This window comes from Podarcis cretensis (assembly GCF_951804945.1).
Source record: "Podarcis cretensis genome assembly, chromosome: 6".
Lineage (NCBI taxonomy): Eukaryota > Metazoa > Chordata > Lepidosauria > Squamata > Lacertidae > Podarcis > Podarcis cretensis.
In genome coordinates, this window is record NC_137175.1 from 13,450,650 (window position 1) to 13,473,768 (window position 23,119).

A 23,119-nucleotide genomic window follows, 5' to 3' on the forward strand; every position below is an offset into this window, starting at 1 on the left:
TAAAATTATATCTTCATTGTACATTACTTTAAAACAAAGTTCTTTTGTTAAATTATTTTAAAAGAAATAAAACCTAACATAATGACATTTTTTTCACAGCATGAAGAAGAATTGCTTAATGTTCGCAAAGGACTACAGTCACTCTTTATGGTAGAAGATAAAAACTTCTAACATGGTTTATGATGTAAATGCAACAAGTTAAAAGAGACAACATGTTTGTATTGCATTTTGGTAATGTGAGTGACCCATCATTTCTGTAATGGGGTTTCTACTTGTTGATTGGATGTAATTATAGACAGCAAACAATTTACATGAAAATGATATTTATCATTATTGTAATTTATGTAGATAAAGTATTTTTATGTTAAGTGATGTTTTGCTTTTAAAAGAAATTGTGTTCTAAAAGGAATGCCAATAATCGAGGGATTTTTCTAAAATACAATGCCCAGTTTAAGTTAGTCATGAGTTAATTTAGCTAGAATGGGGCCAATTCTTTAAAATTAGCTGTGATTAAATCCTGCTTAACCAAGAATTAACTGTACTTTTAAAAAACTTTCCATATGATGAACAAAGAAATTAGGTCTTTGGATAAGTTATTGAAAATAGGAGAGATCATATGTATGCATTGCAAAATGCAGTCTGTAATTAGAAATTCTGTAGCAGTTAAAGAGAATTAGATGGTGTTCATGCAAGTTTAATCCAAGTTATCTTAGCTTCCAGCTGGAATTTCTTATAACCCAAACATTTCTAAATGTGCTCATTAACTGTTTTGGGAATGTATATTTAAAATTACAAAAATGTACATTTTAGAAAATTAAAATAGATTCTGCAAAATATCAGTAGAAGCAAACCGTTACCCTTTTTCCACCACCTTGAGCCAGTGATAAAAAGGAATCCACATACATCTCATTTACTGCAGTTCTATAGAATAAAGGTTCCCAGTTGGTGCTCCGTGGGAGCACCATTGTAGCAAAAACTACCATTGATATATCAAAATTCCCAAAAGTAGGGGGTCCGTGGCTTGGCTTTTGAAAAACAGATAGTCAACATATGTAGCTACTTGGGAGCCACTGCTCTAGAATATAAATATTCCATATACTGAATTTTACAGAATCGGAATTTGCTATTGCAGATTCTAACCGTATCTTCTCCCGTGTTTATTTACAGTTATTTATTTTTTAAAATTCTACTGCTTAATATTGTCAAAATATCTTAAGTGGTTTGCATGAAAACAGTATTTCCTAAAAATGAACAGCTGAGCAGTGCATGAACCCCCCCCCCCCCCACATTAAGAGTTGGACTCCAAGAAACCTTGGGTAAACATACAAGATTTTAAGAGGCATTTAAAGGTCATTTGGGTCTCTACCTTACAAATTACTAAAGGGAGGGCATTTCAAAGGTGTGGTATCACACAGAAGGCTTGCTTCCACAGTGTTAACACATGACACTCTGCTGGTCATAGAACAGCCAGCATTAAATATTAAATATTAAAGATCTTTCTCTGTACTGGCAAAGGCAGTCTCCTAGTTATCCTTCTCCCTCCCAGATTGTATGGTAAATGTGCACTGCAAAATCTTGAACTTTGCTTGTTAGCTAACAGGCAGCCACTTTGTATCTTCAACGCTGGTGTGATATGTGTAAAGCCAGGTGTACCAATAAGCACCCTAGCAGCTATGCTTCGCACTACGTGCAGCTTCCAAACAGTAGCCCATACAAAGCACATTACATTGTGAGGTTAGCAATATATGGACTCCCACGGCAGGGCTATCACTGTCTAGGAACAGTTATTGGTGGCGCACTAAATGAAAATGGTAATGGGTACTCCAAGCTGTTGAGGTCACCTGGGCAGTGTTAGATCTATGCACCTGCCCCCAGTTACCTGGTAACTGCCCATCCATATGTTCTCTATCCTGTCTCCATCTTCATTTATAGTTTTTTAGCTCTCAGGACTGCACCCAGGAACTGATTTAGGACTGCTCCTGATTCAGATTTTGCAGACACATACAGTTGGGGGTTGTCAGCATACTGGGGTCACTTTGCACCCAGTCTTCTTCTTACCATACCCAGTGGTTTATATACATATTATATGCATTGGGGGAAAAGTATGTACTGTAATTCCACACATATCAAAGTGGGGTCAGGGGCTGAGCATTGGCAAATGCTCTCCCTCTCTCTCTCTCTATAAAACCACATTGAGATATTCTGTGGAATCAACAGGGTCACATTCCCCTTGTTCCTCTCCAAGAATGCCATTCATTAGAGTGACCAAGCCCCAAACTGGACCTGAACCTAGACAACAATGGGTGAAGGCAATCAATTTTATCCAAAAGCATCTGCAGCTGAACCACAACCCCACTATCCCCTTGCCCAGAAAAGTTGCATTTGTGACTGGGCAGTAGTTAGCATCAACCTCTGGCGTTTTTCAGGAGCAGCCAAACCAACACCTTCAAGGCAGTGGTGACCACTTGAAATGCAACAAAAACTTACCTACACCCTGGATACACCCAACCAACCCTCCATGGCTGACATGAATGAGCATGCAGTAGGTTGAGAGAGCATGTAGCACTGTGCCCTGCACACCTGAAAACGTCTTGTCCTCATCCTCTGAAATCAAAACAAACTGACCCTACAAAATTGGGCATCTTAACAGCCATTGTGACAACAGCAGCTCTTGAGCTTAGGTGGAGGTGGGTGATTTTGTCCTCAAAATGGAGGCTATTGTAGTTCTGATGCATTAACTGTAATAGCAAACAGCCAACATTAAGTATTGCTTTTCTTTCAGTCAGCTAACAGTCCAGTTCTCTAACCTGTGAGATAGATCTTTATGTGATTTTTTTCCCCTGTTCATTGGAAAATCCTGTCCTCTTATATGCAGTTGCTTCTTATCCTCACTAGGTGGTCCTCGTGAGATTTCATTCTTACCAACCTAATTGATATACTGGAGAGTACGTATTTGAACTGACAAGATGTACAAGTGAATTTGCTATGTTTTGAAAACACACTTTCTCTCATTTATGTGGATTATAATAATATACATTGTACACTTCCTTCACTTCTTGAGCAATCCGCATTTGGAAATATACTTGTGTTCACAAGAGTATGAGGGGCGAAACCTACGTCTAACTTACAGAGCTGTTTGTGCCTGTTCGAGAGACTAAATGCAGACCCTCTTCTTCCCACTCAAAGCTGCCTGGCATGGTTTAAGCTGACAGCATCAACTATCAGGCCATGCACGCCGTTGTGTTTGCATGAGAACGTGAGTGACTTGGCTTAAGTTATTGAACTTTACATTTTTGCAAAATCTTGAAACACGTGACTAGACCCAGGAAAGGGCAGTGACAGAGAAAAGCATCCACTGCTGCAGTGAGAGTTGTGGGATCTTCTGGTCCCAATTTTGAGGGTGTGCAGGGGAGAGGGAGAGGAAGTTCTGTTGTGCAAGTGTGGCTACAGCATATGGCCCAGTAGTTCTCCGTGTCCATTCTCCGATACTGTGCTCAATCTTTAAATGTTCAGGGTTTTTTTTTAGGTCGACTGTTGTTTTTACACTTTGTAACAAGCCATGAATTGGGAAGATCCATCATTAATACATCAAAAGGATTTTGTCGGCTGTGATTTCAATACATAGTATCCTGTAGGGATTTTTATTATTATTCATTTATTTTTGCACTGCAGTGCTCCCAATTAAAATAAATTGTGTGGAAGGAAAACAGAACTGTTCAGCAGGCACTTAAATGCACCATAAAATCCGTTGTTTTTAAAAGGAATGATTGGCCATCAATCACATTATTAGGAAAGGGAATTACTCATGCACATAAAGACCAACATAGTTATTTAGTTGAACACTTGTCCTCGAGGGTGAGTGGCAGAGAGTCAAATAAAATTATTCCAGTAGATTAATTCAGTAAATGGTATGATTTTACAATATGTTGTATCAAATTTTCCCCCCTATGGCTTATTTTTCATGCCTTAACTCAGGCCAACTGGTAATGTATTGCGGCTGATCAGCTGTTTTTGTGGTCTTAAGCACACAGAAAAATTAGGAGGTTCAGTTTGTTTCCGGCTGGGTTGTCTGTGACTGGATGAATCTGCTCTGAGGCTTCACTGGTAAGCACACAAGGACTTGGAATGTGGCATGGCAATTGCTGCACCACTGCCACATCCACAAAAGCATATAGAAGTGGGATGCATATCAGTGATTCCCGACTGCTTTGTGCAACGGAGTTCAATTCCATAAGTGAGTTCAATTCAGTTTACACTGCTTTGTATTCCATGATGGAAAGTGAGATAAAAGTACCAAAGGAAGGATTTTTTCCCCCAGTAGCTACTAATTGCACCAGTGCCATCCCGTATTAGGGCACTTCTTTATGTAGCCTGAGATCTGCTTCCAGGGTCTTCATTTTAGAGAAATCTACTTAGAATTGTAGAGTTGGAAGGGATCGTGGGGATCATCTAACCTGCTGCAATGCAGGAATCTATTGCCCCAAAGCGGGGCTCAAACCCACGACCCCAAATTAAGAGTCTTATGCTTTACTGACTGAGCTATCCCAGCAGTAAACATAGAATCTGTGAAAGATAGGAAGAAAATGAGATAAGACCTTTTCTTCTAAGTTCCCCTCTCTCCTGCTAAATACCACCAAGCATGGAAAACTGCGGATCTGTTTTCTGCAGTAAGTAATCATTTAATTAAAGAAAATAAGAATAACAGGAGCCCCCCCCCAAAAAAAAACACCGCAGCTGTGTTTTGTTAGACATATAAAAAAAGGAAAGAAACCATAATATAGTAAATCAATTTGTATAACATGAAATTAAGTGTTTTATACAAACTAATTGTGATAAGTTCCAGATGTCTTGTCACCATGATAATACTGAATGACGATGTGCACCATGTCCTTTATGTCAGAGGCCTTGGAATGGTAAAAAAGCCTGTACATGCACAACATCTCCTTTCCCAAGATATGCTGCAATACAGTTTAATAACAAGTAACAAAGGAGAGCAATGGGTTCCTTTTTGATGAGCTCGACTTCAGTCATTTCCAGCTAATCCTCCCACCCAGCAGGTGTTGTTGTAGCTCCGAGGCGAAGTCCATCCTCTGTTAGCTGCTCCCTTTTAAGTGTGTGCTGCAGAGACCGAATCTGCAGAGTCCCTTCTTGAACGCGAAACATCAGCTTGTCATAGACTGAACCTCAAGGAAAGACCTTCATCCTTTCCCTGATGCATGTTCAGTAGTGGTATCAAAAAAGTAGACAAATTCTTCTCAGAAGAAAACCTCTATGGCCTGTGGAATCTGCAGGTCGAAAAGAAGGCAGAGGGGACATTAGTGGCAATGGCAGTTCTTCAAAATTATATAATAATAAAGAGTAATTTGTCAATATGCCATCATTTAGGGGTGTGAATTGACAGACATTTTGGTTTCCCTTGAAATCGTTGACCAGTTTGGCCTCTTACGTTTGCTTAAGAGGCAAAACTCCCAAATTCACTTTGAATTTCATTGTAGGACACACACCTTTAGCTTGTCAAAAGATGTCACTTGCAGCCTGAGACATTTCACTAGTTATTTGCTTCTCTCAATATCTTGGAGAAACCTCAAAAGTCACTTTGAATTTCACCGGAGGCAGAATTTTGGTAGCAACTCTAAATATAGTTTTTTTCCAAAATGATTCAACACTATTAGAATCAATAAATGTGGCTAATATGAAATATTCAGGATCGTGCTGTCCTCAAAATTCTTTTGATTGGTTTATTATGTGCAAACTGGCCAAATAGGCAATATTGCAAACATGGGTTGCAATATGAAAACATCCATTTATGCCCTTTTAAAAGAATTGCACAAAATGCTGGAAGTCTTTGCAGTTTTCATTGCTACAGTTATCATACTTAGGTACTTGACCAGAATTCCATACTAGATCAAAAAGTTGGCCAAGCAAGGGAATAGGCTCCAGATTCACAGGATATAAGTGACTAAATCAGTAGTTTCATGTAAATCATAACAAGTTACTACTTTGGAAATGCTGGCCAGTGTTCACCCAAATTAGGAGGACTGAGATTTATGTGCTCTAAAAGCTTTTCAAACCAACCCATACTCTAAATGGAAGATGACATGGACCTGGAAATTGGACAAGTTTTGTGTGTGTTTTTGCTAGCTTTGTGCACAGTACCAATTTTGTATCATCTGACCACTTTTGGAAGGAAGGAAGGCAACCTTTTAGGGAAGATACTGTAGAGATCAATATGTTTTTTTGGATTTCAGGGAGGTTATAAGACCTGCTGCTTCCATGATGGATGGGAGTGACAGATGTCATTTGTGAATTGTGGATAGAGAGATACATGTGTCCACGGATGGGAGTATTGCCCTGATCTTTACTTGATAATAATAATAATAATAATAATTTATTATTTGTACCCCGCCCATCTGGCTGGGTCTCCCCAGCCACTCTGGGCGGCTTCCATAAAAACCAAAAATACACTAAAATATCACAGATTAAAAACTTCCCTGAACAGGGCTGCCTTAAGATGTCTTCTGAATGTCAGGTAGTTATTTATTGCTTTGACATCTGCTGGAAGGGCATTCCACAGGGCGGGCGCCACTACCGAGAAGGCCCTCTGCCTGGTTCCCTGTAGCTTTGCTTCTCGCAATGAAGGAACCACCAGAAGGCCCTCGGCGCTGGACCTTAGCGTCCGGGCAGAATGATGGGGGTGGAGACGCTCCTTCAGGTATACTGGGCCGAGGCCGTTTAGGGCTTTAAAGGTCAACACCAGCACTTTGAATTGTGCTCGGAAACGTACTGGGAGCCAATGTAGGTCTTTCAAGACCGGTGTTATGTGGTCTCGGCGGCCGCCCCCAGTCACCAGTCTAGCTGCCGCATTCTGGATTAGTTGTAGTTTCCGAGTCACCTTCAAAGGTAGCCCCACGTAGAGCGCATTGCAGTAGTCCAAGCGGGAGATAACCAGAGCATGCACCACTCTGGCGAGACAGTCTGCAGGCAGGTAGGGTCTCAGCCTGCGTACCAGGTGGAGTTGGTAGAAAGCTGCCCTGGATACAGAATTGACCTGCGCCTCCATGGACAGCTGTGAGTCCAAAATGACTCCCAGGCTGCGCACCTGGTCCTTCAGGGGCACAGTTACCCTATTCAGGACCAGGGAGTCCTCCACACCTGCCCGCCCCCTGTCCCCCAAAAACAGTACTTCTGTCTTGTCAGGATTCAACCTCAATCCATTAGCCGCCATCCATCCTCCAACCGCCTCCAGGCACTCACACAGGACCTTCACCGCCTTCACTGGTTCTGATTTGAAGGAGAGGTAGAGCTGGGTATCATCTGCATATTGATGGACACCCAGTCCAAACCCCCTGATGATCTCTCCCAGCGGCTTCATATAGATGTTAAAAAGCATGGGGGAGAGGACGGAACCCTGAGGCACCCCACAAGTGAGGGCCCAGGGGTCTGAACACTCATCCCCCCCCCACCACTTTCTGAACACGGCCCAGGAGGAAGGAGCGAAACCACTGTATAACAGTGCCCCCAGCTCCCAGCCCCTCTAGACGGTCCAGAAGGATGTTATGGTCGATTGTATCAAAGGCCGCTGAGAGATCCAGCAGAACTAGGAAACAACTCTCACCTTTGTCCCTAGCTCGCCGGAGATCATCAACCAGCGCGACCAAGGCAGTTTCAGTCCCATGATGAGGCCTGAATCCCGATTGGAAGGGATCCAAATGGTCCGCATCCTCCAGGCGTGCCTGGAGTTGTTCAGCAACCACGCGCTCAATCACCTTGCCCAAGAAAGGAAGATTTGAGACTGGGCGATAGTTGGCCATACTGGCCGGGTCTAAAGATGGTTTTTTAAGAAGCTCATTTTTGAGAAGAAGGGGGAGTTTAAATTATCAGAGGTTTTCCGTTTGTTTTCTTTTTTGAAGGGGAAGCTAATTAAGTTATACCTGAAGTCTGAACTTGGTTGAAAGGTCTTTGCCACCTAATATTATTTCTTGTTGGCAGAGGTTTTCAGTTAATATTCTAGAATAGGTTTTCATTTTTATTTTTATTTTTTGCTGCTGCTTCAATTCTGTGATCCTAAGCCAAAGAATTTGAGTGCCCTGATCCACAAAATTTGCTACAATGCAGCTCCCAATTTGATGAGGAAGCAAGATTTTTTTTTTTAAGTGCTGTATGCATGTAGCCGTTCCACTCCCTACCCCCACCCCAGTGTGGCTACTGGAGCTGTAACCACAGAACCTGAATGGCAAATCGTTTAAGGTACTGATCAGCTGTTTGCAATAAGTAACCCACCTTGTCAAATGCTTGCTTGATGCATGCACCTCCATTTCGTTACTTTTGTACTCGTTTAGCTCTTTGCGAATGGCTGCCTAGAAAGTTCAAAGGAAAACAAAGTTAATTAATCAAATCAAGAATCCAACAGAGACTACAATCTGCTCCTCAATATAAAATCATAACCGTTGGAAGGGCAAAAGGAAATCTGGTTTAACTCTTGCACAGAACAATCCACTAGCTTTTGAGCTTCCAGTGAAATGGTCATCCGACTGCTTTGCCATGTGCTTACCTCAAATTGTGAGGGCCTGTTCAAATTCATAGCTGTGTGTGTGTGTGTGTACAGTGGTGCCCCGCAAGACGAATGCCTCGCAAGACGAAAAACCCGCTAGATGAAAGGGTTTTCCGTTTTTCGAGGTGCTTCACAGGACGAATTTCGCTATGGGCTTGCTTCGCAAGACGAAAACGTCTTGCGAATCTTGTGATTTTTTTCGCTTTCCCCCCCTTTTTCTAAGCTGCTAAGCCGCTAATAGCCACTTAGCCGCTTTGCCGCTAATAGCGCTAATCCGCTAAGCCGCTAATAGGGTTGCTTCGCAAGACAAAAAAGCCGCAAGACGAAGAGACTCGCGGAACGGATTATTTTCGTCTTGCGAGGCACCACTGTACATGTATTTGATTGATAAATTTCTACCAAGTGATGCTTATTAATCTGGGAACACAGAAACATAGAAAGCTGCCTAATTCTGAATCAGATCAGCGGATCTGGCAGCAGATTTCCAGGATTTCAATCAAGAACATTTCCCAGTTTTATTTGACAACTCCCGGGATTGAACCTTGGGCCTTTGTTAGAGCCCTAGCTAGCGGGAGGAAGGGGGTAGCTGGTTCCCCCCACCAACCCCAGGTGAAACCTCCAGAGGAGCACCATTGAAGCTCCCAGCCTGTGTAGGTGGGTGTACACAAATGTAGGTGTTTTTTGTTTTCGTTCTTTGCCAAACGGGGTTTTGACCCTGGTGAAATAAAGCCTGATTTCGCCCTTGCTTTTGTGTGGAAGCCAAATGGTCTACCGCTGAGCTTCAGTGAACTAGTTCCTATAGAAACCTTGCCCTATGTGAGGAAGCTTCTTCCATATCACTCAACACTGAACAAAATTTACCAGTGACTGCATGCAGGGTTTCAACCAGATGCCCCAGCCTTCCATTCTGAAAGAGCCACATGCAAGCACACAGTGGTGAACTAGTTGGTAATCCCTACCCATGATCAGGACAATGATTCTTCCCTTCTGCTTTAAACAGATGCAACTTAAGGTCCCTAAGCTACCTATTAACAAGCCTTGTTAAAAATGCAAAACAGAAATAATTCATGACATCTGCATGTAGGGAGAAAACAGTTTTGCTGTGTAAAAAAAGAACATTAATTGTGCCAGCTTGCTGTGCAAAACTAAAAAAAAAACAACTAAACATATGCTCCTTCATGTGCCTCATTGTATGTGCAATTACATTCTCAAGCAATTCACTAGTCATGTTACCTGTTTGCTATTGATTCACTTTGTTGTATGTGTGGATGGAAACGAATTCCTTGAATTCAGAGATTTGTATGACACTTCTAAAAACTCAAAAGTGCTTTGCAATGTCATTAAAACAAATCTTAAAACATAATAGGGGTGTGCATCTAGAAAAAACCATGGTGAAGTACATTCCAGTACCTTAATTTGGATTTCACCAGTTCAAGAAAGAATAACAGCAAATAAATAATGCCCCTGCAAAAAATAAATAAATGCCCTTGCATTTCTACACTGAAATGACTGAGTCACCCTGCTATGCTGGCTCTATGTTGGACTGACTTATACCACGATAGGAGGTTATGGAGCATCCTAAACTCTTATATACTGGCATGGAAGATCATAAGCTAAGCTTTACAGTAGATGTCCCAATCCTGCCAGGGATCATACTGTGCAAGTAGACTAAATTCCTACCTGGATGAAGAATTATATGCACAAATGGGTGCTGTGGCCTTTATCCTCAATGTGATCCTTTAGGGCTGCACATATCTAGAACTATCGCTAGAAATGTTAATTTGCAATGTTTTCAAATGTTAGTTTAAAAACAGCAAACAGGGTCATATAATTAAAATAAGTTTGTGGCACCTTAAAGATCAGCACATTAATTATAAACTTGTTTATAGTTGTTAAGGAACCACAAGACAGTTTGTGGTTTTTGATGCATGAAACTAACATGAAAATTAACCGCTGGAAATTAGTGCAATGTGTAGTCTGTCCTTAAGTTATGTCTTAAATCTGGATGCAATGCTGTTATATGACTCTTCTAATGTAGAGAGTCATGCTGTATCAGTGGTATATCAAACAAACAAACACAGATGCAAATAGATGCACATCACAACAACTGCAAATAGGGCTGTACCTTATCAGCTGCTGAGAGCCTTGTCCATGGCTTGTCTGCTCGTCTGTCATAATCCTGTGCTTTTGCCACTTCCACATAATCACTGAATCGAATTAGGATTTTTCTGTCTCTTAATTCGTCAACTGTCGGTCTTTGATTAAGCTTTGAAAGGGAGGGAAAAGTCACCATATAAATATGACATGGAAATAAGACCGATTTTTCATCAATTTCTTGCTCAGTCTCATAATATGCATTTAGGAACATAAGGGAAACTTGGTTTTTGTATTTGAAATCCAGGAAGTCAATCTTCACAAAACAGAGATCCGGAACCATTTACACAAGTGCAAATACTCAACTGCCACTGCTACTCTAGATTTGCAACAGTGCAATATCTCTGCTGTAGTGCTATATTTATTTACTGCTTGGGAAATTTCCCTGTTCACACATTATATCAAGGAAACCCTTTCGCCAGCCTGCAACTTCCATGAGTAGTATGAAAGGGATCTACTTGTATGCAGGCGTACGTGAGTAGGATTCCACCAGGATCCCTGATTGGCCAGAGTTCCTGCTGACATAGAGTTGCTCAATGAATGTAAGTCCCCTTCAACCTTTCGCCTGGGAGGGGCGTGGCCTGCAGCAAGGCAAGGGGCTCTCATAGGCTTCTGGTTAGCCACTGACTGACCCAGCAGCTCTCTCCTTGTGCGCTAATGTTCAAATGCAATCCCACAGTAGAGAGGTTTGAATTTTCAGGCTACATGCACACCATACATTTAAAGCACATGGCTCCCAGCAAATAATCCCGGGAATTGTAGCTTACTTGCTCACAGAGCTAAAATTCCCAGCACCCTTAACAAACTACAAGGAGGAATTCAGCATCATGCTAAAACAAACCCTCTGTCAGCACAAACCTTTCACCTTGCCCAATGAAGAGGTCTCTCTTCTCCTCCCCCTACACAAGGTTGGTCAGAGGGATTCTCCTGACACCTCAAAGCCATTAGTGGGGTTGGAATGGGGGAAGAGCCCCACTGCGTTAGCAGAAGTTCCTGTTTGGGCTTCTGCTAGTGAAACCGATTAATTGAATCTGGCTCCCAGGATTCTTTGGGATAAGTCATGTGTACACAGTGTGTTACACAGTCTCATTTACAGGCTCCAGAGTAAACCAGCACTGACTTTCATTTTTGGTCCACATGTCTTATGAATGAATCTTGGCATTACTTTCTGAGAAAGGTTTCTAGGACCTCGTACCATTCATTTTTAATACCAGGCTATATTTAGAGCTATCTGCAAAGGATTTGTGCATGTACTCCCTCAGGGAATGAATGAACAAAACTCTTTCTGAGAATTATCCTTATGCTGGTAATTCTGCTTGCTGGCACAAAGGGGGTTATAAATATCCAGTTACCAGAAACCTACAACTCGACATAAAGCTGAACTTGTAGTACATATTTTTTATAAAGCACAAGCTAAATTCTGCAGACTCTTTCCTGAACTCCACAGCGGTTTGTCTGCACTCCCAACACAAGGATTCAGCGCTTTGTAAAGAAGTTTAGCTATCTTTCTCTCTTGTCTTGTTCTGCTGGCAACCATAGACATTTCCCTGTAAACATTTCTCTCTGTTCTTTAATTTATTGATTGTTACTTTGGGCTGTTTGTCATCTTGATGCTGCTTTTAGTCTGGCAATTGTGTTCTAATAATGGATTGTTGTCCTTTCGGCACGTTGGCTTCTTGGAGCAACTCCATTTTTAGAGCGGTAAAGCAGGATATAAATGCAGATAGCTACCCTTGGTGATGTAGACGGAGAGGTCAGCAACATATAAGCACAAAAAGCTTTGCACTGAGGGACATCATACAGGAATGTACACCTGCTACCATGAAGAGAGCCAGTTTACTGTGGGTTTCTCGCCACAGGGTGTGTGTCTGTGTCTTCATATGTATGTAAATAAAACTGCTTTGGTAGCAAAAAGTGAAGTGTGAAAGCAAATGGTCACCAATTAGCTGAGTGCAGAATTTGCTTCCTTCAACTTGATGACTTTGCTTATCATACACATGATTTGCCAAGGGCTGCTCCCATGCGAATCTCCATTATGACAGAGGAGGGGGCACTGCAAGGGCCAGCACCTGTTGGATTGCAACCCGTGCAAGAGCAAATCCTTGCCTGCAGCTCACCTGAGGTCTGTGGTAGTTCCCCAGCTGCAAGACAATGCTTTGTTGTCGCCCCACAAATGGGGTTCACGTGGTTCAAGAACCTGTGGAACATTGAAGCTATGGCCCACCTGTAGACCAACCAACCAAGGCATCATTCCTTCTGATGCCTGCCTAACCTGTTTAAAAGTACACACAAGTCACAGGGCATCATCCAGCCAAAGTTAGAGATGACCCAACCCAACTGAGGACTTATCCACTCTTCCTCTTGCCCTGTTGATTCCCCCTGGTGAAAACTGCTCTTTAGTGCTCAATTGGCGCAAATGACAGTTCCAGATTTCTTCTTATTGATGCAAGAGGACTGGGAAAACCTCTCGACACAGGCTTTCTAGGCATGGGACAGGTGCAACTGCAGACAAGCCCTGAAATGAGGGTTAGTCATGACCAACCTGTCCTGCGATTACGATTCCATCAGAAGCTACCTGGGGGTTAGGACTCTGTTTGCAGGTGTGCCCTCACCCTTATGCAGGCTTCAGTTGCTCAGACAACAGCCTGAGTCCCTGTTGCCATTTGTTATTCTCCCGCTTGGCTACAGTAGGACCTTGTCACCAACCACGTGCGAAACATAGGACCAAGACAGGGAATATTCGAGGGAAGGAGGGGGGACACACCTTACCTTTCTCGTCAGCCTCTGCTTGATCTCTCTCCTTTCTTCTTGTTCTGTTTGGTCATTCCTTTCTGCAGGAAAGATGAAGAGAGAGATGACTTTCCTCATCAAGACCAGCTGCGCTGCTGCTCTTCCTCCGTCCCTCTTTGCCCCTCTCTCTCTCTCTCTCAGCTCACCACACAGTCCACCTTGCCTGATGCCCTGCCAAAAGCATCCCACTCCTTCGCGGCAGGGTTACACAGATGCCAGTGCCAAGCCCTTCCCCTGGCAGCCACTGAAAGCGGGCTTCGGCAAACACGAAGCAGCCAATCCCGTCCCCCGGTTAGCACAACGAGGAGTGTTTTCGGAGGGGGAAATCGATGGACTTTTTAGAAGTCTAAATGATCGCTTTGCAATGCCACATCTCTGTCTGAGTCATCCGTGCTGCCCTTACGAGCTGGAACATTGTATAGCAGCCCTGCTTCAGGGAACACACGTTCCTTGTACTCTAAACTCTGCCAGGCTCCCGTAATTTTGTTGATTAATTTATAACAATAGCCAGCAATCAACTCCCACGCATTCCTTTGCCTTCTAATATTCTGCTTGTGCCAATCTTATTATAGATCCTTTAATATTCCATGCGGAGGGAGGGGCAGCCGGCTGGCTGGCTGGCTGGCTGGCTAGCCTGATCTCTTTTCTTAAATTATTATTTTATTTTCCCAGAGTGATGCTCTCTTCTACCCCCCCGCCTGTTTCGCTCGTGCACACCGTAAACGATTAGTATTCAAGTTGCGATAACTCCTACACGCTGGTGCTAAAAATAGGAACGGCTGCTGTAGCATTGTGTGGAATATATCCTCAGCCTTGGGATATGACTTAATGGATCTCTCTCTCTCTCCCTCTCTCTCTCTCTCCATCCTCCGATTCTATTTCAAGGGCTGTCTGTTGCTAAATTAAGACGTGCGCCCGTGACCTGTAAGGAACAGGGAACCTACGGGAAAGGTCTCTAACCGTTTTTTTCCCAGAAAAGGGGAGAAAAGAAGAAGGTAAAGGGAGATTACTGAATTGTGGGGAATCCTGATTTGCACATGATAACCTCAACCTGCTGGAGAAGGGGGCATTCTCTGCATTAAATCAGAGGAATGATTTTGCATCCTTCAATAAGCATTGAAGATGCTGCTTGCTGGGGGGGGGGGGGGGCACAGCGCGAGGATGGTATTTTTAGACTCCAGTTCTCTATTTATGCCATTGACTGAACACTTTGAAAAGAAGCAACCACATGGAGCTATTTATGGAAGGATAGTAGCTGCAAGCACACACGTTGTAACCAGAGAGTCAGAAATCTTTGCAGTCACATGAAAAAGCAGCTTAGGCTAGATCTTAAAGATCGAATTGTGAGAATCTCAAGCAGTGTTGTTGATTTCTGCTTAGGTGGCTGCAGTGGTAGGTTTGTGTGTAACACAATACGGGCGGGAGGGGAGGGGGGCAATGTTACAAAATGATTGCAAGATACCTTTAGGGCATCGTTAGCACACCCGTTCCTATTACAATTAATTTAGCCAGATCTGTTGTTACCTGTCAAAAATATATATAAATCAGAAAATGCACAAAAAGCTTTCCAAGAGAAAGAATCTGTGCTCCATTTTGGATGTGGGAAGTGATAGGAAAGGAGAGGGTTAGGAAATCACACCCCTGCCTGCTAATCCTACGTGCACAGAGGGTGACTGGTTGCCCCGAGGGAAATACACTCTGCACATGCTCAAAGGCATGTGCCGTATCAATGTCCAAGCAAGTGAAAAAAAGCCCCGGGAGGCACCCCTGGCTCAAGTTAAGCACTGGAAAGGATGCAAAGTGACATGATGCTTCAGATGAGGGGTTGGCCCTGTCTTTCACATCTGCTTTACTGGGGTCTCCACGGGGTACAAAGTCGCATACGGCTTTGGTGGCGTCTGATTGATAAAATCAAGTGTCTTGCGAGATCAAGCAGATTCCCACCCAAGGAAGGGTGGCAACGGTGTGGGAACATGCAGATTTTCGTCTCAGACATTGGTTGAGTGGCAATGGATCCAGCCACAGAGAAGCAGAAATGCCAGCAGAGCATGATATTCTTAATCTCGGGGTTGTGGGTTCAAGCCCCCAGTTGGGCAAAGAGATTTGAAGGAGGTTGGATTTGATGACTCCCATGGTTCGTTCCAACTCTACAATTCTATGATTCTATGAATCAGGGCTTTTCCCCCAGCTAGAAATCACCTGAGCTCAGTTCTGGCACCTCTCAGGTATGCTCCACTCCCATTCTAAGAGAACAAGGAAGGCATTCATGGTGAGTTCCGGCACCTCTTTTTCTAGAAAAATAGCACTGCTGTGAATCCATATTTCGTCTGGACCGGCTAATTGAATGTAAACTCCCTCAAAGTGCATCTGTTCTTGCCCAACACCAAGCAGTTGTTTGCCAGCTGGTCTTTGCTAGGAAGAGGAATGTTACTGGGTGGTGCATTAGGACAGGTATTTATATTATCGTAATGTTAGACTACAATGGAGTGGAAGCGAATGGGCTCTGTAACAGCAGCCTGGCAGTCGGCTTTGACTACCCTTTGATCCATTAATTATTAAGTGTCTGGCTTGAGGCCCGTCCGTCTTAATGAGACAAACTCCTCCAGCCATGCAGTGCCAAACACAAGAGTGTAATTTACACCCTTTCCCTTGACAAGGTTTCTAAATTAGCCGTAACACCGAAACAATCGCCAGGGTAAGCCTGGATCGAGTCATGTTACATTCAGATGGAAGAAGAAACCACTTGAATAGGAACGTCGCTTGCAGAAAGGAACCGGAGAACTCTTTGTGAATGTTTGGACCTATGTTTGGGTTAGAAGAAACTATCACTGCAGATGTCATTCCGACAGTTGTGGCCTATCCTCTGCTGACTGGCCACAACAGCAATCATCCATCAAGCCAATGGAGGGCTGATTCTTCTGGTGGTGCTGAGAGGGGTTTTGTGGAGACCTCAAAGAGGGAATTGGGGAGGACTTGACTTCAGTGGTAGAGCACAAAGTTTGCAGGCAGTCCATTCCAGTAGGAAGAGATGGGAAAGACCCAGTCACAGACAGCTGCTGTAGTCAGGGGAGATAACCCTGGGTGAGATGGCAAACATAACGCAGTTTTGCATGTCCCTATTCTTATTTCTTAGCCTGTACTAGAAACGGGGGTTTTTAGTGTTGCAGCTCCAGCTCTCTAGAATCAATGACAAGCCCAAATCAGATAGGCACCTAGCGTGATAATGTTTAGGTGCCTGCTGAAGACAATATTGCTTGAGAAGAATTTCCCAGTCAATTGTGGAAGGTCAATTTTATATCTGATGAAATTGTTTCATTGTTTTTAGAGTTTAGAGCTTGTGTTTCAGTGTTTTATTCTGTTTTTACGTCCCATGAAGTGAAATATGCACCACTGCATGGATCGTCAATGATAAATGGGAACGTTTCTCCATTGAAAGAAGTCACAGCAAATAGTAGATAATCCCCCCATACCCTCCAAAAGAAGAATCTTTTGTATCCTAGTTTAGGCTCAATGAAAGGGATAATAGCTACGATGTCTCTCGCTATGTACACTACTGGTATTATTCTGAAACATTCACGCAACAACTCTGTGCTGGGACCTGGACAGAACAACAAAAAAGTCTTTCTGTGTGCACGTGAACAGTGAGTGCACCATTCAAAATACCAGTCCAGAGCTTTAGTACATTAGTCCGGAGCTTCAAGCTCTACCAATTGTGCTATCCCAGCTTGGCAATAGTAGCAAGTTATCCCAGCTTGGTAGTGTAGTAAGACTTGGGAATCGTTGTGAGCAGCAATAAAGTCAGTCTGGATATGTGCTAGTGACTCCATGTAAACAATCCTAAACTACTCATGTGAAGAAAGGTAGCAGTAAGAAAAAGATCTGTTGCCACTGTTGAACAAAAAATGGGACCTAGTGGGGAAACTTCTTTTTAAGTGCAGAATTGTTATGTCAGGAGCAGTAAACATGGTGGACTTCAGAAGTTTTAGACTGCAACTCCCATCAGTTCCAGCCAGTGTAACCAATGGTCAGGGATGATGGGAGTTGTAGTTCAAAACCTATTGGGAACCTCTCCTGCTTGGCTATGCCTGGTTTATATCATATGACAATAGGAGCAAATTGTCCCAGTGTCTTTCAAGCAACCTAGAGGGGGAAGAATCTAAATGTGCTCATTAGTAGCTTGCAAGGCAAAACACTTGCACACAACAATCACTTGTAAACCAAGAGAAGACTCTCTGATCCTCAAAAAACACATCCAGGTATTTTTATTGCATGGTTGCGCAGGATGGAGTCTCCTGGAACATTTTGAGGGTTTCTGTGAAGGTTGTTGGGGGCAGGTGTGTCCCCCCCCCTTTCTCCAGTGGCAGAAGCGAAGCCTTTCCTGGTCTCTCCAGTTACAGCCACCACTTCCCGGTGGAGATTTGCATGAGTGCTGCAGGCAATCTTGTACCCTCTGCACTCATGGAAAATATCGCAGCAGCTGTAAGCAAAAGTGTCCCATGTCCCTGGAGAGGTTCAGGTTGCTCCACGTGACAAATGGCAAATATCTGAACCAGTCCAAAATAAAGGCAGAGAGTGGGGTTTAATGGAGAAGCACCTTGCACAGCTCTCGCAAGAAGACTACCAGTGCGAGTGCTCAAAAGAGCCTTGAAGGCTCCAATGGTTTGCATTTGGTGCATCAAAGGAGCATCGTGCCCAGCCCTGCTCGCCGGTGAAAGCTCCATTATTGCTGATTTGTTTGCACAAGAAAATACTCCGGTCCTGCTCTCTCAAAAATCAATAGCTCCCCACTGCAACTTGTGTGGGACACAGCTAACTTGGAATAGGAGAATCAGAAGTGACCGTCTACCAAGCCTTAAGCATTTGTCCGTCTAGCTGAGTACTGTCAGCTCAACAGACAACAGGTCTCCAAAGACTCAGGCGTTTCTTTTTCATCACTTGCCCCTTTTGACTGTTTGCATGCAAAGCAGGTGTCCTACTACTGAGCTGCAGTCACTCCCCTGAAATGAGAATATAATCAGATGCTGCCGATCAAATCAGACCAGAGGCATCTCCTGACCCCACTATCTGATACCTTCTTAGAACTTGCTCCTTTAACAGCTTCCCTCTCGCCTGATTTGCAGTTGTCAGCCAGGCCACCCATTTGCCCACCTGCCTGGTGGCTCATCTTCCTGGTTGATGGGAGCAGGAACTTTGATTTTGAAAGGGAAAATAAATTCAATTTAGCCGCCAGATTTCCCTTGGGAGGAAATCCAGAAGTCCAGGAGGATGGGCTTGCTATATCTGCAAAGGACATCCCATTAATGTTCCTCTTCCATTTTGCTTATCTTTCTTTTGGTACAAGTCACATCCTCCACCTCTCACCCTGTGCTCATCTCAATAGATCAAGAGAGAGAAGAAAATGTGAAAACTAGTCACCCTGATCCCTGCAAGGGCAGCCTATGTGCAGAAGCAGACTGCAATGCACAAATTGCTTTGCAGAATGCAATCTCTCTGTGTGCACACCTGCACACACACACATGCACGCACGCACGCACGCACACACACACACACACACACACAAAGTGAGCAATGCACTGGAGAGAGCATTTTGCTCCAATCCCTGGGGTTCTACATATGGTCTCCTTGCCAGAGCAGACCTTTGCCCACGTTTCCCACTGGATAAGTTGTCATAGTCAACTCTGCTGGTGTCTACCTTTCATTTTGGGTGTGAATCTAGGCTGCCTTCTCCACTTTTCTCCTAGCAGCTAGCGCCATTAGTACAACCACATGTGCAGGAGACAAGGCCCATGCGCAAAGTTGTGTGCGCACAGTGAATTGCTGTGCGCGAGGATCTGCGGATCAGCGTAGCTTACAGACCAGAGACAGACTTAATGCCTAAGTGGATGTACCCAGAGATTTTGACCATAACATCACTTTGGAGCACTTTGGTGCGTTCAAAGCATTCCATGCGCAGTTCTTCTTTCAACAAACCTTCAAGTTGGGCCACTGTTGTGACCCTCATCTTGCAGATGGGAGAATGTGGGTGAAAGTAAGTGGCAGAGGCAGGATTCCAACCAGCCTCTGCATGAAACCAGTAGCAGGCTTCAGACAAGTCATGAGTGGCCAGATCCTATGCAAATATACTCAAAAGTCCAACTGACCGAATAGGATTTGCTCCCAAGCACATCTGTGCAGGAGTGCAGCCTAATCCTCTCTGTCTTAAATCTGTAAATTATTTGCAACCTCTCTCATTGTTTCTTGAGCTCAGGAAGATAAGGAAATGATGCCAGCCTTGACCTTAGGGGTAGGGTGACGCATGAATCTCTACATGCCTTAAATCTGCTTATTTGCAACCCTATTTCCTATAGTGAACATTTTCTACAGTGATAACCAAAACTGCTGAGGTGTGCAGACACTTCAGTGAAATTATCAGTGAAATTTCACTGACATCGTACAGATTCTTTAAAATAAATATTTTTTAAAAATATTCTGACCGATTTTGCCAAGCAGGGCTCCCTGAATTGGCCCCTGGTTTTGTTTCAGGTGAAATTCAGTGGCAATGTTGCAGAACATACACAATTATGATACACTAATTTGCTTTTTGTGGTTTTAATTCATAGTTTGCGCTGACATAGAAAGGTCAGGGTGTTCCGGAACCAATTCTCTCGCCAGAAAACTCATTCGTCCGCATGAATGCCCCTTGCTTTTCCTTTTAGAAGTGATGAGTTGCAGTTTGGGGTATACTTGGATTTTCTTTGTTAAAACACCCCCGTAAAAAACCCCACTAAATCCAGGACATGATTACACAGAGTCGGAGGAGGAGAAATTCAATTTTTCTAACAAATTTCAAACAGGACACTACAAATTATTTTTGAAATCAGGCAATATGGCTGCAAATGTCTGCAACAGATCCTGTGGCTTCCCTTGGGCAAATGATTTATCTATCAGCCTCAGTTTCCCACTAGTAAAATGGGAACAACTGCAGCGTACTTCACAGGGCTGTTGTGAGAGCAAGCAATATGAAGATCCCAAGACACTTCTGGAATTATTATATCTATCTTCTACTACTGATTTATGGCTGTGTTCACACAAACCATGCATTATTTAACAGTGATCCTCATCTACATTCCAAATGAGTAGATCTACATTTGAAGAGCAAATATCCTACTGGTTAACAGTCCAGCAGCCTTCTAGAGATCCAAACCAGGCAAGGGGAGAGGCCTTTGCCTGCCCACCCTGTCTCAATGGGGAACAATTATTTTCCCCTGTGTTAAGAACAGAAACAACATTTTACCATTTAGAGAAAAGGAATCAATTACTTACGTTTCAAAATATTTCTTCTTTCTAGTTCCTCAACAGCAGGTCTTTGGCTCAGTCGCCTGCGGAAGAAAACCAAGATCACGTTTTGCACCATTGTCTGTTTGTTGTTTTTGTTTTGCCAAAGTCCACTTTGTCCCGAGACCCAGAGAGTTGGCTTGTGGCCTGTCAGATCATGAGACGTAATCAAAGGCATGAGATTGGCTGCCCTTGGAGACTTTCCCCTCTTCCATCCCAAAGGCCAGCTTCTGCTTCCTGAGAGAGAAAAGTTCTCTTGCTAGCAGACGCCCCTTTTCTCTAAGGTTTGTCCCACTAACACATATTCTTCTTTGCTCGTTCTCGGTGGAAACACTCAGCGGATGCCACAACTCTCGCAGAGATGCTCTCAGAAGCAACCGAATCCTGAAAGCACTTCTGCTGGAAATTGCTGAAAGGTTCTACGAAAGCCAGAAGAACTCCCTTTTCGCTTTTGCTTAGCACCAGCAACGATGCATCCTGAGAGCATTTAGTGTTGGTAGAAAACAGCGAGACTTGTGAGTGCAGGTGGTTCCCTGATCAGAGCTGTGACAGGCAGCCTGCAAGCGGACTGCATATAATAGTGCGCTCTCTCTCTCTCTCTCTCTCTCTCTTTAAGGCATCACGACGAAGCAGCCACTCAAAGCCGGGTGCCTCTCCCCCCTCCCTTTTACAAGAGCTGTCTCGGGATTGACTCTGCGAGATCAGATGATCCCAGCTACGACCGTCTCAGATCCTGCATCCCAAATGAGACTTCCCTCTCCAAGGTGCACGCTTGCTAATATCTGCCTTGGAAATCTCTTGCAGAATAATTGACCGCCCCCGCACCCAGGCAGGCATTTATAGATTGGCTGGCTTTCGAATCGCAAGCCTGTGGGTGTCGCCAACACGGAAATAAAATAAATAAATATACAAAATCCAGAAAAGGGAAAGCAGAGAGTGAGGACATGTGCATGGATTTCATGAAAAGATAAAAAAATATTTCTCCCATCTGTTTCCTTTGCAAAAATATATTCGATATTTTGATATTTTCCTCTCTCCCCCTCATGCCTTTTTTTTTTTTTTTTTTTTTGGCTTCCTGTCAAAAATACATTTGCAAGCAGCACTAGGTAAAGGTAAAAGGTACCCCTGACCGCAAGCAGCACTACCACTGATTAAGTGAATAAATAAAGGGAAATGGTATCGGAAGGCATTTAGGGATGGGGTGAAATTCACTTGAGTTTGCATTGAAAGGCTAACCTCACCCAGTTTATACTTTCCAAAACAACACAAGAACCAAAACTCAGCCATCCTTTGAAATCGGCACGTCCCTGAATTTTGTAATGCAGTTCTCCAGGCAAGTAATATGTACATTTAAAGGAGGGGGGGTGGATACTGGGTAAAGTGCATATATTAGTGAAAATAACGTGCAGATTTAGGGGGCATGTGGAGAACTCAATTTAGGATTGGAAACATGACCAACTGAGAGAAACCAAAATTGACAGTCCGCTCATCCCTCGTGGCATCACAGAAGTAACTTTATCAATGCCTCAGATTATCCGGGGTTAATGTTTAGATGGAGGAAAGGAGTAGAAAGAGGAACAGAAAGCAATATTGTGATACTAGTCACCGACACAGTTTATGTATTTCAGTAATTTCCATATACTCAGGGCCAAACTGCACAAGATGTTAAATATGTACAGTGGTATCTCTGGTTGCAAACAGGATCCGTTCCGGAGCCCCGTTCGCAACACGAGCAGAACACAACCCACGTCTGCGTATCTGCGTGGGTCATGATTCGCCACTTCTGCGCATGCGCGTGACATCATTTTGAGCATCTGTGCATGTGCGAGCGGCGAAACCCAGAAGTAACCCTTTCCAGTACTTCCTGGTCTCCGCGGGATGCAACCTGAAAACGCTCAACCTGAAGCAAATACAGCATGAGGTATAACTGTACAGTGCAACTGTGTCTTGATTGGGGGTTGTTCCAGGAACAGCGCGTAAAAACATGTATATTCCAACCATTCCTGCATGAGCATCCTTATCTCTCTGGACTTGTAAGCAGAGCAGCCTTTGCCCTTTGCCCTCCCAAGGGATGGCAGAGAGCTTTAGAGTTATCGCCTTGCTGGCTGGGCTCTGGGTTGCTCTTGCGAGATCTTGCAGGGCTGTCCTGCAAGATCTCGTGAGAGCAACCCAGAGTCCAGCCGGCAAGGCGGACAGCTTAAAAGCTCTTTCCATGCCAGGAAAACCCTGCACAACAAGGGTTTTTAAGCCCTCCACCTTCCAGCTCTACCAGCTCCACTTGGTACGCAGGCTGAGACCCTACCTGCCTGT

General features: G+C 43.7%; 2 protein-coding genes across 8 annotated transcripts in view; one reads left to right on the forward strand and one right to left on the reverse strand.

Moving 5' to 3' along the window:
* Window positions 1–836, forward strand: part of SYCP2 (synaptonemal complex protein 2) — a 55,279-nt gene extending 54,443 nt beyond the window's left edge. For all 4 annotated transcript variants that reach the window (XM_079978840.1, XM_079978843.1, XM_079978841.1 and 1 more), the window contains exon 44: window positions 100–836. In XM_079978840.1, the coding sequence (XP_079834966.1) occupies window positions 100–171 (72 nt within the window). In that variant the 3' untranslated portion in view covers window positions 172–836. The remainder of the gene's footprint in view (window positions 1–99) is intronic.
* Window positions 837–4,658: 3,822 nt separating this feature from the next.
* The window catches only part of PHACTR3 (phosphatase and actin regulator 3), a 229,173-nt gene continuing 210,712 nt past the window's right edge, over window positions 4,659–23,119 (reverse strand). For all 4 annotated transcript variants that reach the window (XM_079979419.1, XM_079979417.1, XM_079979418.1 and 1 more), the window contains 5 exons: window positions 20,798–20,853; window positions 13,475–13,536; window positions 10,677–10,817; window positions 8,281–8,357; window positions 4,659–5,285 (listed from right to left, as the gene is read on the reverse strand). In XM_079979419.1, coding sequence (XP_079835545.1) covers window positions 5,270–5,285; window positions 8,281–8,357; window positions 10,677–10,817; window positions 13,475–13,536; window positions 20,798–20,853 — 352 coding nt within the window. In that variant the 3' untranslated portion in view covers window positions 4,659–5,269. The remainder of the gene's footprint in view (window positions 5,286–8,280; window positions 8,358–10,676; window positions 10,818–13,474; window positions 13,537–20,797; window positions 20,854–23,119) is intronic.